Here is a 14,306-nt window from a genome sequence, read left to right as displayed (position 1 = left end):
CCCATTAGCTTGATGATCTATTTCTCTGTGTCATAGTGATGCCATAGTGACCTTTCAGAATTCATTCTTCTCATATGCCAAAAGAACTGTTCTCTACTAAAGTCAAATAATTTTTATCTTGAATGCACACCTATTTGAAAACCATAATACTCCAATTGAGAGGAGTTAGCAATTTATTGATATAAAATAAATTTGTGAGTATATATTTTATTCATGACTTCCTTCAAATTGCAGTACAATGAGGGATTTTGTTTGTTTGTTTTAAATGACTAGGTGCTCCTTTGACTCTGGTCAATTAATTAGCAGCCTCTTTTTTCCTCTCACTTGAAAGCAGTGTATAGGATCCTTGGCTTTTTTTTTTTCTTTCTTAATAGTGAAATTGTTCCCATTATGGAAAGGTAATAGTGTCAAGGCTACATAATGCCAATTCCTATTTATCATCTAGGGACAAACTCTAAATACTAAAAAGATAAGCTGCAGGTAGTTTACTTCCTATAATTTAGGCCATTATGTAGCACTGGTGCTCGAAACAAACCAAAACAAAGTAAAAAACAAAATAAAGAATAAAAAAATGTTTAGGTTAGCCATAATCCAAGATTCTGGATTAGCCATAATCCTCAGTGATTCTGAATCATAAACATCTTCTTATACATGGAAAAAAATCAATACATTTTTCTTAATACATGTCAGACCTTCAAAGGAAATGCAAAATTTAAAGAAACACATTTGAAAGGAAGAATATTTCTTAGGCTTATAATTTAGGAGTCACCACTTCCTTAGACTGATAGAACAAAAATATGGCATGTTTGGAGTAACTGAGGTACGATGCAAATGAGCAAGTACAACTTATATAGAGTAAGTTCAGACATACCTATTTGTTTCTCCGAACTGACTGTGAAGTAGTATCATTCCATGATTATCATTTATACTAAAACACATCACAGTTCAGGGCAAACTCACAGTGCCTAATCAACAGACATTTGCTAAATTAGTAGAAAAAGTGATTTACTATCTTAAGATTCCAACATAAGCATGAGTTTACTTAAATGTCATTCACAAATATGTTTTCATTGATTCTGTAACATTATGAGGGGACCTATCAGAGACCATTTTTTTAGGTACTTTAGAAAGCTTTTACAAAGCTATCTACAAACTATCTGCAAATATTAAGTCAAAGTTTTGTTAGATTGTAACTTTGTGGCAGTTAACTCATTTCTAGTGAAAACCTTTTGACAATATTATTAAATAAAATTTTAATCATATTTTAATTGTATTTTACTAGCTATAAAATAACAGAAAAATAGTTTTGATGTGTGGTTGCTTTTTAAGATAATTATCATCGGTGTTCCTGTGATATGCTGTGCGTAACCCATCATTTGTATACTAATGAATTCAAGAGAAGGAAACATGTCTATTAGTAATAGTTTTTTATTCGGAGTCCTCATTTTCCAGATAGGTCACATTAAACACAGCCATTAAACAATAGCATTGAGATAAATCCATACAATGTATGCTGCTTTTGTTGTTGTCCTTGTTCACCAATCACTTGGTGCAGCTAAGAACCTTATGGAGTCATGAGGCTGATAAATGGGAATAGCCAACCTGCAAAACACTGGGACCAGGAAAATCAGACTTTAATCAGGTCTCATTCAATTATGTTTTCAATCAACACATCTTGATAGCCAAAACTCTCATTTGATTTAATGCTCTGGTAAATGCTGTCTGTTGTCAAAAGAATATAATTAGACAATAATGAGTGGGCATATACTATGCCAGACCTCAGTCTACTTATTGACCTCAGCAACTTCTACTCCATTAGGCAACAAACAGCTTTAACCTGGTTCTAATAAAGCATACTGCTCTATTACTACATGACTTTTTTTTTATGGCGTCAGTTTTTAAATCAAGCTGTGCCTAGATCCTTTAAAGGGAAGTCATGTTTTACAAGATCTCAGCTAATTTGGGAAAGCAAAACAAGGCGATTTCCTAACCAGAAATTGAATTAATTTATGGAGTAGTGAGCCAATCTCTATATATTGCTTGCCAGAAGGATAAGTAAGTCAGCTGAAGAAATAATATGAAAGTACTCTTGGAATTGCATGATAAGCCTCTTTAATGTTTACTTTGGTATAGGTACAACTAACACTGATTCTTACTACTTTTATTTTTGATCAAAAGATCTTTCATCATTAATAATAAAAAAATTGTTTCATTATCAATATTTTATTTCATCAGTAAACAATTTTTAGAACCATGACTTTCTTAATAAAACGTCTATAAATTTTCTGTGCTTGACTTCAGTTACATAAGGACCTAAAAGACAAAATATTTATCAAATTATTTATTTCAAATGTGTGGAATTTTTAGGGATTATTATTTAGAAGGTGTGAACTAAGAAAAAAATTTCACATTCTGAATTATGCTGAACCCCCTCGAAATATCACTGTTCGGTCATGCATTACCCTTTAGTGCAAGTTGCTCCCCAGAGGGGCTGATTTTGGCATCTCAGAGACTTCCTTGGAAGCCAAGCACCAGAGGTCTGTGACAAAAGGCAGTTGCCAGCCAAATGAATAAAAGTGAAATTCCCTCAACTCAACTATAAAAGCTTAGAGTCTTGGTTGCTGAACTACCACCAACTTGTAAATAAATAGTCACTACTAAATACAGGTAATGTGTTAAACAGCTAACTCTAGTTAATCACTGATGACACAGAACCTAACGGTAAATCCCTTACACCTTGGCACAACCAATTCTTTAAATCTTACAATGTTTTAAATGTCTCCAGACACATATAATAAATTGGACAACTGGTTACTCAGCATTAAGACTGTTTTAAAAATAAAACCTACTCTCTTTGTGGATTTCATTTATATACTGCCTTAGAGTTGACCAATTGGCTATCCATCTAGGAAGAGAGAGGCAACACTTGATAAGACTAAATGGAAATCAGAATCAATCAAAGTTTCGCTATCAAGCTAAGTCAACCTGTAGTCTCCTGGCCAAAAATAAAAAATAAAAATAAAAAATAACATCATCTAACAAAGACGACACATTTCAGATACATAAATTGTCCAAAATATAGTCAATTAGGTTTCACATGTACAAGCTCCGTCCTTTTCCAATTTAAACATTTACGGATAATAAAAACCAAGAGTAGAGCTTTGGGAAGGCTGTTACTAGGAACCAAATAGAGTTCTCAAGAGGATAAGGCTGATGCGAGTTGTCCACTTTCCCTTTGAAAGCAATTTTGCAAACGAGGTACAATCAAAAACTTTAACATTTGACAGAAATACTTTCAATAGAATTTTTGGAAGTTTAAATTTCCAAAGCATAATTCAGTTTAATATGTGTTTGCTTTTGTTTGTATTTTTAATATAAGGATTTTATGACATTTATGCTGTTTCTACACTGGCTTGGTGGCCGGAAAAGAAGGCACAGAATTCTCCACCAGTTTGCAAATAATGCATTTTTCTGCTCCAGTGCACAAACAGCCTTTATTTAACTCAGCACCACATTTTCTAAGGTATGGGCTGGAAACTATTTGTCATGAAACTGTAAAATGCCAAAAAATTTAAACGCTGAAGGAAAATGTCAATCAAGGCATTTTCCCATCTGCTGCTACTTCTGCAAGTGCTAATTTTATTTTTCCCAATTCCTGAAATTTGAGGTTTCCTAGCTTCAGATGGAAGTAAGTTTGAAACCCGCTAAATGTCACAAGAAAAGGTGCAACTAAATGAAGGAATAGAAGGTGCATTGTTCTCAAAGAACACGAAGTGAAAGAGGCAGAAGATATTGAGAAAACGGAAAAACATTTTGTTAATACCCAGACCTCTTAAAAACACGACACAATGCAAGTAACCAGTGCTGGTACCACACATGCATTAAAGCATTTTTCATGGTTTTGAAATCTAATGGGAATACACATCTTGAACCACTTAAGATACTTTTGAGAACCAATCAACAGCATGATATCTACACAGGCAAAATTGCATGTTATTGAAAAAATGTGACGTTTTAGGTATTGGTACAAATGTGATTTTTTGTGATTTAGCATGACTTTAATAAAAGCTTCTACAAGGACTTGCACATAACCATGACTGACGGATGTATTTTTTGACCTTTCAGTTAGCTCCATCAGCTCACTCAAACACATTTTGAACAGATTATGTACTGTAGTACTTGGTAGACTATACATTAAACAAGAGACTTTGCTCTGAGGCACTGCTTCCCACACTCCATGGGGAAAAGGAAGCAGGAAAAAACAAAACTCATAGAGTTCGACAGCTACCGAGGCAACACTTGCCATTTACAATATAAGCCCAAATATTTTTGCAACACAACTATATATTAATTTAATAAAATACACAATATAGCTCTTATACACTCAACAATTTGGCTCATATGCACTGAATCTGCAATAAATCAATAAAAATATGTCATTTGATGTAAACACATTGAATCTTCTTACATTTGCACATTTAAATGGTCATGTGATTTGTATATGTCTAAGACATTTTACTTTCCTGAGCTATTTTAGTGTCCACAAATGAATACAATATATTAATCTTGTTAATTTTCTCTGCATAATCATCACTCAATTGTAACTGCTATTTTCAGAACTTGTCTAGGTCAAATTTAATGCCTACCCATTATTATATGTTTGTTGGACACTAAAATGCTGAAGAGGCATTTTAAACCTTTAAAATTTCTTCTCCTTTAATGATATGAATCAGTCTATGTGTGTGCAGGACAAAATGGACTATATTTTTTTTTACATTTAACTTTTATACGACATGAGGTGTCTTACAAATGACCAAGTTTTTAAAAATTCTTTTTTCCCGACTAATGATATGGAATGTTCTTTGTGTTTATATGTGTGTGTGGCAGGTAACTTTATACAGAAATGTTTACCACAAATATATGTTAATGTTTGGTGTAGCTTGGACTACTGCAAGGTCTTTCAGGATTTTTCAGTAGAAGCCTGTGATGTCAGCTAGAAATCCACCACAGATGACAAATTCTGACCCTGCTTTGTATGGGGTTTATAGGTAAACAGTTAAGTCAGCATAAATCACCGAGGACAGTCTTGGGGGCATTCGGAAACGCTTCCGTTCTCATACTGTATACCTTCCTATCAGATTGTCACAAGGTAACTCGCCTCCTCATCCTCCTTTTTTCTTCTCTCCTCTTTCTTTTCTCACTTTTCTCTTTTTCTCTTTGAGCTTCCTTAATTCTGTCCTGATCTCTGTTTGGTCATAATAAAACCATTGTTATCTCTGAAAAAGAAACAGCAGTGAAAAGAACATACTTGTGGGCACTTCAGATGTTCACTAAAAGCCTTAAAGCAGCATTGGTCTTTCTTCATCCCTGTAAAATGAGTTCTCACCAGAAGGGATCGTTTTTAAATCAACAGAAGAGACAAGAAAATGCCAATGCTTTTTTTTTTTTTTTTTTTTTTTTTTTTACTTTCTCACAGCCACAGGGTCGTTTCCCCGGCAGTCCTGCAACAGCTTGTCAATTTCTCTCACGACCTCCTCGGCATCCACAGATTCTCGGCCCAGATCCCTGCTGGGGTGCTCCAGCTGCTCCAGAACAGCGCCCATCTCGCTGGAATCCCGGCTGCCTCTGGAATGCACATCTGCGAAGACCCTGGCCATCTGATCTGATGCCATGAAGGGCGGGTCTCTCGGTTGCTTGCTGGGTGACAGATACTGACTGTCAGTGGGCAAGTATTGGCTGCTTGCTTCGGCCAGGGCCCCAGCTTTTGCTTCACAGCCATCCAGAGAGCCTTTCGTTGAGGTGCAAGGCTCAATGCATGCCTTGGTGGGGCTGCTGGATGCAGAAGGGACCTCCTGGAGGAGAGGGCTCAGGGCACGTTTGGCTTTTAAATAAGGTTTAACATTGGCAATGAGAATAGTGTGCTCTCGCTTGTCTTTTCCAAATGTACAAAAAGTCTTTTTCCCAGTGGGATTCACAGTTTCATAAGTCTCAGTCTCAATATTAGCTTCGACTGTGGGTACAAAGAGATTTGTGCGGTAATCTGCATTTTCAGCCTGATTGGCTGCAGGGAACTGTGGCATCCAACACCTATCAGAATGACCAAGCACTCGGCATTCATCTGTGCAATTAACACACTCCTCTGGTTCTGCAAAACAAGAGAGAAAACAACAAATCCAATCATTAGGGTTGCCTTTAAATTTCTAGAGGCTGCCATCAGCTCTCAGTGGGCTTACTTGACCTCTGGTCTCTTAATTAAAAAGGAAAAGAAAACAATAATTAAAACATTTCAGGAGGGTTGCATAAACCTGCTGGTTGAGACAATGGTTTTATTTAAGTGTATTCTCTAGATATTAACGAATTCCCATAGCCTAGGGGAAGAAGTAAAAAGTGGCCATTGGAGAATCATTCACAGTAGAATACAACATCACTGTAAACTAATCTCATGGGGATATCAGTTAGTCTTTGTTCTAAAAACCCCATCTAGGAGACAGGGAACTTCAAAAATGATTATGAGGATTATTTTCCAAATCAAATATCAGGACAAAATCTGGATTGAGAGTTTGCGCAACAAGTCCTAAACTGCAGTTGTTTTTTTTTTCACCCCTCCCTGTTTTATCCCTATTTTGTCTGTAATTGTTATTTTGGTGACAGTCATGAAATAAAAGGTTTCCTTTAAAAGCCTGCTTTTCCTACTGAGAGTAGCAAATGGAATTTTCTCTCTGAATGTGTTATGAATAAGCCTGTCAAAAGTGCACATTCCTATTTTATTAGATATGCGTATGGATCATGCAATCAGTTTTCTTCACTTCAGCTTTTGTTTTTGGTGTAAGTAGGTGAAAACGGATTTAGTCAACAGATATAGTTGAGATTGAATGACAAATCACGATTTCCTATTTCAAACAATAATGGTTTCTGTGAGAAATTTTGCTTCTATCCTTCGCGAATAGGCATATAGAGAAATTCTAAATAAAGTGTTTTTTAATGATTCCTATTTCAAACATGCTGAACAAGAAAATATAAAAGAAAATTCCTTCATTATGATAACAGCTGCATACTTGAATGACCCTAATATTTTAAACTGCAACTTTGAACTGCATCTTCCCAGTTGTCCCTTTCATCTACAAATGACTGTTCCTCTCCTACTTAATGATCCTTTTTAAATTAGGAACCATTTATTATCAGAAAAGGATATTTACATTTTATATATTATTGAAGGGATTAGAATTCCTTACACATTTAAAAACTTAGAAGATTGCCTTTTAATTGATGTAAGAGGATCACTACATATTTATAATGTCCTGTTGAAGAAGAAAAGAGAGTCTAGAAAAAAAGAAATTAGAATTGAAAACATCAAAATTAATAATCTTGTTAGGCTAATAAATTACTTTTCAAAGTCATATATTATTTTTTGCTTATAGATAAAACACATATATAATTCCTTATCCAAAAAGAAAAAAGCTACACCCTGTTTTATCTCAAAAGTTTTTAGTATGAAATATTCATATAAGACAAAAATCTTAAAAAGAAATCAAAATGGTGTCTTGACAGAACAAAAATACCATGATATTTCATAGCATGTGTCATTCACACTTGTGAAATGTTAGAAAAATGCACTAAGTAGTTTGTCTCTCTTAATTCTGTCATGCTTTAAAAATATGTTTATCTATAAGTGAATGAAATAGATTTAGCTAATCATGTAATACAAGCAAAGAACGCTGAAATGTAACCTCAGGTTCAACTGTCCACCCACACACTTGAATACTATGATGGGAAAGACTGGTGACATATGGACAAGACAGCACAGAAGCAGCACAGACATAAAATATTGTCCAGGAAAGCTTCATATATGAATTTATAGTATAGAAGAGATTTAAAAAACAAAAAGACATAAAAATATCATATAAAGTAACTGCTTTCTTTCTCTATTTTGAGTGGAAACAGAAATACTACCTCTCCATCTTGTCACTGGTTGTTAGTGTCGTATCATTCAAAGATAGAAATCTTAATATCTATTTTACTTGGTTATATTCTTGCATCTTTTAGATCAGTGATTTTCAAAAAAATTACTTACAGCACATACACCATCTTTAAAATACTAACACTATTACAATATTGACAGACCCTCCATATTAACAATTTTGACAGCCTAGCATTGAGTGAATTCGATAAGAATTTAAGAAGTCGGTGAAGGAGACAGAATAATGCAGATGTATGAAAGTATAAATCGACCTTCAATTTGAAACCATCAACATAAAATGATTGTTTGCACTTTGCTGCTGAAAATCTGTAGCTCTTTACTTGACTCCTTTATGTCACATCCTAGGGAATGCATTTTGAGTATTGATTATGATATATTATAAGCTGTTCACCTTGAGATTAGCCTGCAATTTTGATGGAAGCCATTCACAGAATAGTGAAGAAAATCAAATAGGCACTTTTGTAAAAGCAGCAGAGATTTATGAGCACAAAGTGAACTATAGCATTTAAGGGTTATACAAGAACTTATGAGTAAGTGGAGTTAATTTAAAAGTAACTAATAAGTAGATAAATCGGTACACACAAGACACAATGGTATTATATAGTAAATAATTATATAAAACAATGGACAAGATATAAATGGAAGCAAAAAGGGGATAGAATAAAAGCACTGTGAAGGAAACAGAGGAAGAGAAGCAGGAAGGAAAGGCAAGAATGGGGTGGAGTGTAGAAATGAAGGTGGAAGTTCAAGAAAGACACCTGGAATCTCTATAGTCACAGTGGAGACATTTGAAAGCACTTGCTCTATCTTTTTTTTTCTATTCTACACTAAGAAGTTTAATAAGTTAATCTTTTATATTAGGCAAGCTGTCATGTTGTGACAAAAATATACCTTCAAAGGAACTATTACAGTGGAATTATTCTAAATTTTATCTATGAAAAGAAAACATATTTTGGCAATATTTAAAATTAAATGCCTTTAAATTGCTAAATTTTAATCATTTTTCCCAAAAGTTACTATAAGTTTATGTCTACAATGAGATTTTAATGTTGTAATGTCTTTATACTAGTGAGTGTATAGCCATTTCAAAGATAAGTAAAATGACAACTACTATGCATAAGATTAAACTGTGATTTGCATTGGTAGGATTTTTGTCCTGTTTCTTATATTATGCATTTAAAAAATCCCTTCAGTAAGCTTAGTACACGTAATATAAAGTATATACAAAAATAGTGCATTTTTTCTCAAGTTCTGGAGAAATAAAGGTAGATAAACAAACTTCTATGTTCCTTAGGGATACTGGATCCCAGAATAGATGTGTCAAATTACAAGCTATAGCAATACAAAATAGCAAATTACCTAGATACTTACTATTTGCACATATTACATATTTGTACCAGCAAATAGATTCAGAGATAAGTGGACATGGCATAAGAAATCAAAGTAAAAATATTGATTCAAAATTCATTTTTTTCTTTGAAACCAATCTGGAATGGTAAAGAAACTATCTACTCTCATTTTCATTCTTCCCTCAACATAAGATTATTACCCTTTCTGAGAATACATCTTTTCTTATGTGTAAGTAAGATCACATAATCTAAGTGATATGCAGATAAGACAAAGAAAGATATTAGTATAATTATATTGCAAAGAGAAGATAATTTTGAAATGCCAACAATGGACATCTCGGGTATTCTGGCAATAGGGAAAGTTGCAGTGTCTAATTCCTTAAATATATGACTCATAGAAGGATCATGTGACAATAACATACATTTAAATTCTTTAGTATTGAGAATCCCTCTACACTCCTGTTGCTATATCTGGCTGTAATACTATTTTAAAAAGGAAGCTATCTAAAAATAGTAAGCTTAATGAGTTTCATCTTATGCACCCCAATTTATATGATTTGTTAGATTTATAAAGTTAATCAATTATAGTTCTTGCAGTTAACTATACCATAAATACCCCTCCCTGCACAAACACACACAAACGTAAAGGTAATAATTCTTATTGTCACATATTATGTGACAACTTGAGCTGTCACCAGTAGTTCAAATCTTGGTTTTGGCCACAACCAGCAATACTTGAGAGTCACTCTAGTAGTGCTCTGTGAAACGTGTGTACAGTGTCAGGAATCAAACCCCGGCCTCCCTTAGACAATGTGTGCTCTCAAATCTTTGAGCTGTAATTCTGACTAAAAAAACCCACTGAAATGCAGGTACAATGCATTTCTGAAGATAAACCACCAGCAACTGCCATAAAGAAACACAAATGAATCAATAATATGGCCAGAAAATAGCAGCATCCATACTATCAAAAAAATACGTTATTTATTTATAAAGCACATATGTGTGTAAAAATCTAAAACTAAATTCATTAATATAAAACACCCCTGTCTTTCCTTTTGCCCTAATGGGAAAAATGTAGTATAAAATCTATGATTTCCCAAATACCTATAATTTTATAATTTTATACAATTTACATTGATTTAGACAAAAACACACCTGGAATCTCCATAGTCATAGTGGATAACATCTGAAAGCCTTTGCTCTATCTTTTTTATCCTAAACTAAGAAATTTAATAAGTTAATCTTTGATATTAGGCAAGCTATCATTTTAGTGACAAAATATACCTTCAAAGGAACTATCACCGTGGAATTATTCTAAATTATATCATATAAGGAAAAATATTTTGGCAATACATAAAATTAAATGCCTTTAAATTGCTGAATTTTGATAATCTTCCCCAAAAGCTACTATAATTTTATGTTTACAATAAGATTTTATGTTGTAATGTCTTTATACTAGTGAGTGTGTAGCCATTTCAAAGATGGGTAAAATGCCAACAACTATTATGCATTAGATTAAACTGTGAAGCCAGAACACTAGCAAGGATTAATAAAGATTAAAGGGGACTTTGTGGAGAAAAGTTGTTTTGGAAGTCAGGGGGAATTTCTTTTATGTTAGTCTTACTAATATATGCTGTAAAAAAATGTTGAGAAATCAGTTCATAATTTCTATTTCAGAAAAAAAAATCCTTTATTCTATTCTGTTTTACTCTCAGGCAAGAATTTATCACAAATTCCAAATCAAGTTTATTGTTTTTGTCTTCAAAGCACTGTACTACACCACCCAAAGAGAGGTACTTGGCAACTAATTTGTTACCACTTAGGGAAATATTAGAAAACATAAAAGGATTTTCTCCTTTCGTTTAAATTTGCTGGCTGCCTTGGGAGCTCACATATTTATACATCTGGAATCATGCATAACATTTCTAGCTTTAGGCATTCAAATATGCATTTAATTGAATTTTTATAATAAAAAATAAATATCTGTGTCTTAGAAGTTTGAAGATCAAAATTTATTTAGTCAGGGTATCAATGAGAAAGTTCTAAAATGCCGCAGCCATGGGAGAGAAATATTTGAGAGATTTCTCTACTTGTGATTGTCAGCAAAAATGGTTTTATTTCTGCTTTGTAAATAAATAACTTTAAACAGGAATGGTGCTCTTCTATTAGTATTGTGGTTGTTACTTTGTTACTGTTTCTAACAGCATCTTAAAATTAGAGTTGTTTCCAAGTAGACAACTCTATAAATGGAAGTCCGTTTTTTTCTTATTTGTTCACATTTTTATTTTTTATTTCCAATTCACCTTCTTTCACCAACGTAAGCTTTCATAACACCTAATTAGCTGTCTGGAAAAGCATAGAGCAAGCACCTATCTCTATTTATGGCTGGCACAAGAGTTCGGGAGATTAACTAAAATATCTGCACTTGACATCTAACACAGATTATCTAACAGCAAACCATATCATGCCAAGACAATAGACAAATAGTTTATGTGCACCTATATTTCACTAAAATATTTTAAATAGGTTATAAACTTATTGTATCCACTCCTTTCAACACAAAATTTCACACATGCACGCAACTTCGCTAGGTTACAATTACAGTTTAACGAAATATATTCTAACATATCAGAAAAAAAAATCAATACTAAAATAGAGATCTTGTTAGATAAACTCTAACAAACCTCTAATACAAGCCTGATTTAAGTAAATTAACATAATTTGCAGTGTCCTCTGAAATGGAACTTCTCTTATGTAGTAGTTCTTTCTTTTTTTGGTCGTGATGATTTATTATTCACTTATTTCCCTTTACCATTCTATAAAATCATTACATTTATTATGATGAGAGGATGAATCATACCATATAAATGGCACCCTAATAATGTATATTCAGTTAAATTATTTCCATTTATGATTTCTATGTCCCACTTACTAGCATATTGGTTAAAAATAAAACTTCTCTTTTCATTCTGTATGACTATTAGTGGAGAAAGAATTTCACTTTTGATATTAATTCTAGTGACTTTTGGAAAGTTACCTCAAAATATTTTTGGTGTCAGAAAGGGATACTCTAATATTACAATTTTCTCACAAGCTTTTTTACCCTGCTAGTGTCCACATGACTGTCAGGCTTAATTTTAGCACTATTTATAAAAGCTTGGTGTCTCTCTTACTTGGAGAAGAAAAGGGATGACTAAGGAAAACGTGGCATGGGAACCAAACACTTTTTTGCCAAGTATTCTTTCATCTATTGCACTGTAATTTTGCCTTTGTTTGCCCTGAAACAGAATCCATGTTGTTTTGCTAGTTATGCAACCGATACAGAAATCCACAGATAAAGGATCAGTTTTTGTTTCTCCTCCTTTTATTTTTTTTTTCATTTTTAACTTAAGAGGGAGCTATTTTATTACAATATATACACTTGCTCATTTTAGGAAGTTACTTGTTGGCGGTGACACAATAATAAAACATTCAACACAGGACTCCAGGACTATGAATTACTTCATGGTAATTTTTCATAAAGAAAAAGGAATTTAGATAACTAAGACTCATAATAAAATACTATTAGAGAATATCACATATGTTAAGAGGATTCTTTGGTAATCTGTCTTCCAGATTTTATTTCAGGTATGAAGTGCCATTCTATTTGCTTTTGATAGATGAAAAATATGTTTTGAAGAGGAAGTTACAATACCATCAAATAGTCAAACCATGATAGCTTTGAAGTACCAATCCTCTAGAATGCACCTGCATTGCACAATGCTTCTGAATGTATTGCCACGGTTGTATTCAGATACCAGAAACCACTGGCCTATATCATATTCAACTGAATCCAACTGCAGCTGGGTATCTGGAACACTTGGAACATTAGCCCTTTCTATTCAGTGCACCTGCACACCTTTAGGGAAGGTTTTAAATAACCTCTTGGACAGAGTACTGTGTCAACAAGAGAGAATTTCCTGGCATCTATCTATCTATCTATCTATCTATCTATCTATCTATCTATCTATCTATCTATCTATCTATCTATCTATCTATCCATCTAATCATTTAGATAGTATGCTAGATAAAGGAAACATTAAGCAAACTAAATTGGAGAATACCGAGAAATATAAGCAAAGGGATAAAACGCAATTTGATATAGAAGCATCAGGAAGATATAAAAATAAGAGTTGAAAGCTTGTATTGGAAATCTATGGCACGAATATGATTATTTCACATTGTGCTTGTTTGAGAGTTACCTTAAACATTAGCTTCCCACTCCCATTCCCAGTCCTAAGCAGAGCCATTATCAGGAGTAGCAGCAAAGATTTAAATGTGAAGAACAGATAAAATGGACCCTCTCTTAGAGGAGAGGAAACTGGATCAGAAATTTGAAGCTCTACTAACATAATAATTTTTTTGAGGAAAAAAATGGATAGGCCCTCTTAAAGAAGAAACAATACAATCCATGTGTCCCACCAAAGGAAATAAGCTCAAACATTGTGAGGGGATTACCCATGTATAGTTCAGTGACCAATTTTTATAGAAGCTTTAGTCAATTATTTATAAGGCAAAACTGAATTAAACCCTTTGTATCTTGGCACTGGAAGTTTTCAAGCAAAGGTTCCCTGAAGTATGGGCATTATGTCAAGGAAAGGTAAATGAACCTGTATTCCTCTATCTTACATTCAAATTATTTAGTCTAAAAAGTTAGCTTTTTGATTATAAAGTAGAAACACGAATTAAAACAACCATAGAGGAAGAAATGCAATCAATGTTATTTTGAACTACATTATAGGAATGACTAAACTGAAATATAAAGAAATAAATGGAGAAAAATGTAGACTGTAATATTAACACTGTGAAAGTCTTTGTCAAAGATTTTTTTTTTTTTTGCTTTTTGGGTCATACACAGAGATGCATAGGGGTTACTCCTGGCTCATGCACTCAGAAATTGCTCCTGGGAAGTGCTCAGGGGACTATATGGGATGCTGGGA

The 14,306-nt window shown here is 33.4% G+C and overlaps 1 protein-coding gene across 4 annotated transcripts in view; it reads right to left on the bottom strand.

The window, feature by feature from the left end:
- Positions 1–1,412: 1,412 nt before the first annotated feature.
- PCDH17 (protocadherin 17) overlaps positions 1,413–14,306 on the bottom strand; it is a 95,155-nt gene continuing 82,261 nt past the window's right edge. For all 4 annotated transcript variants that reach the window (XM_055123747.1, XM_055123729.1, XM_055123723.1 and 1 more), the window contains one exon: positions 1,413–6,145. In XM_055123747.1, coding sequence (XP_054979722.1) covers positions 5,463–6,145 — 683 coding nt within the window. In that variant the 3' untranslated portion in view covers positions 1,413–5,462. The remainder of the gene's footprint in view (positions 6,146–14,306) is intronic.

The sequence above is a fragment of the Sorex araneus genome, chromosome 1 (genome assembly GCF_027595985.1).
Source record: "Sorex araneus isolate mSorAra2 chromosome 1, mSorAra2.pri, whole genome shotgun sequence".
NCBI classification, from domain to species: Eukaryota; Metazoa; Chordata; class Mammalia; order Eulipotyphla; family Soricidae; genus Sorex; species Sorex araneus.
This window is presented reverse-complemented; position numbering and strand designations above follow the sequence as displayed.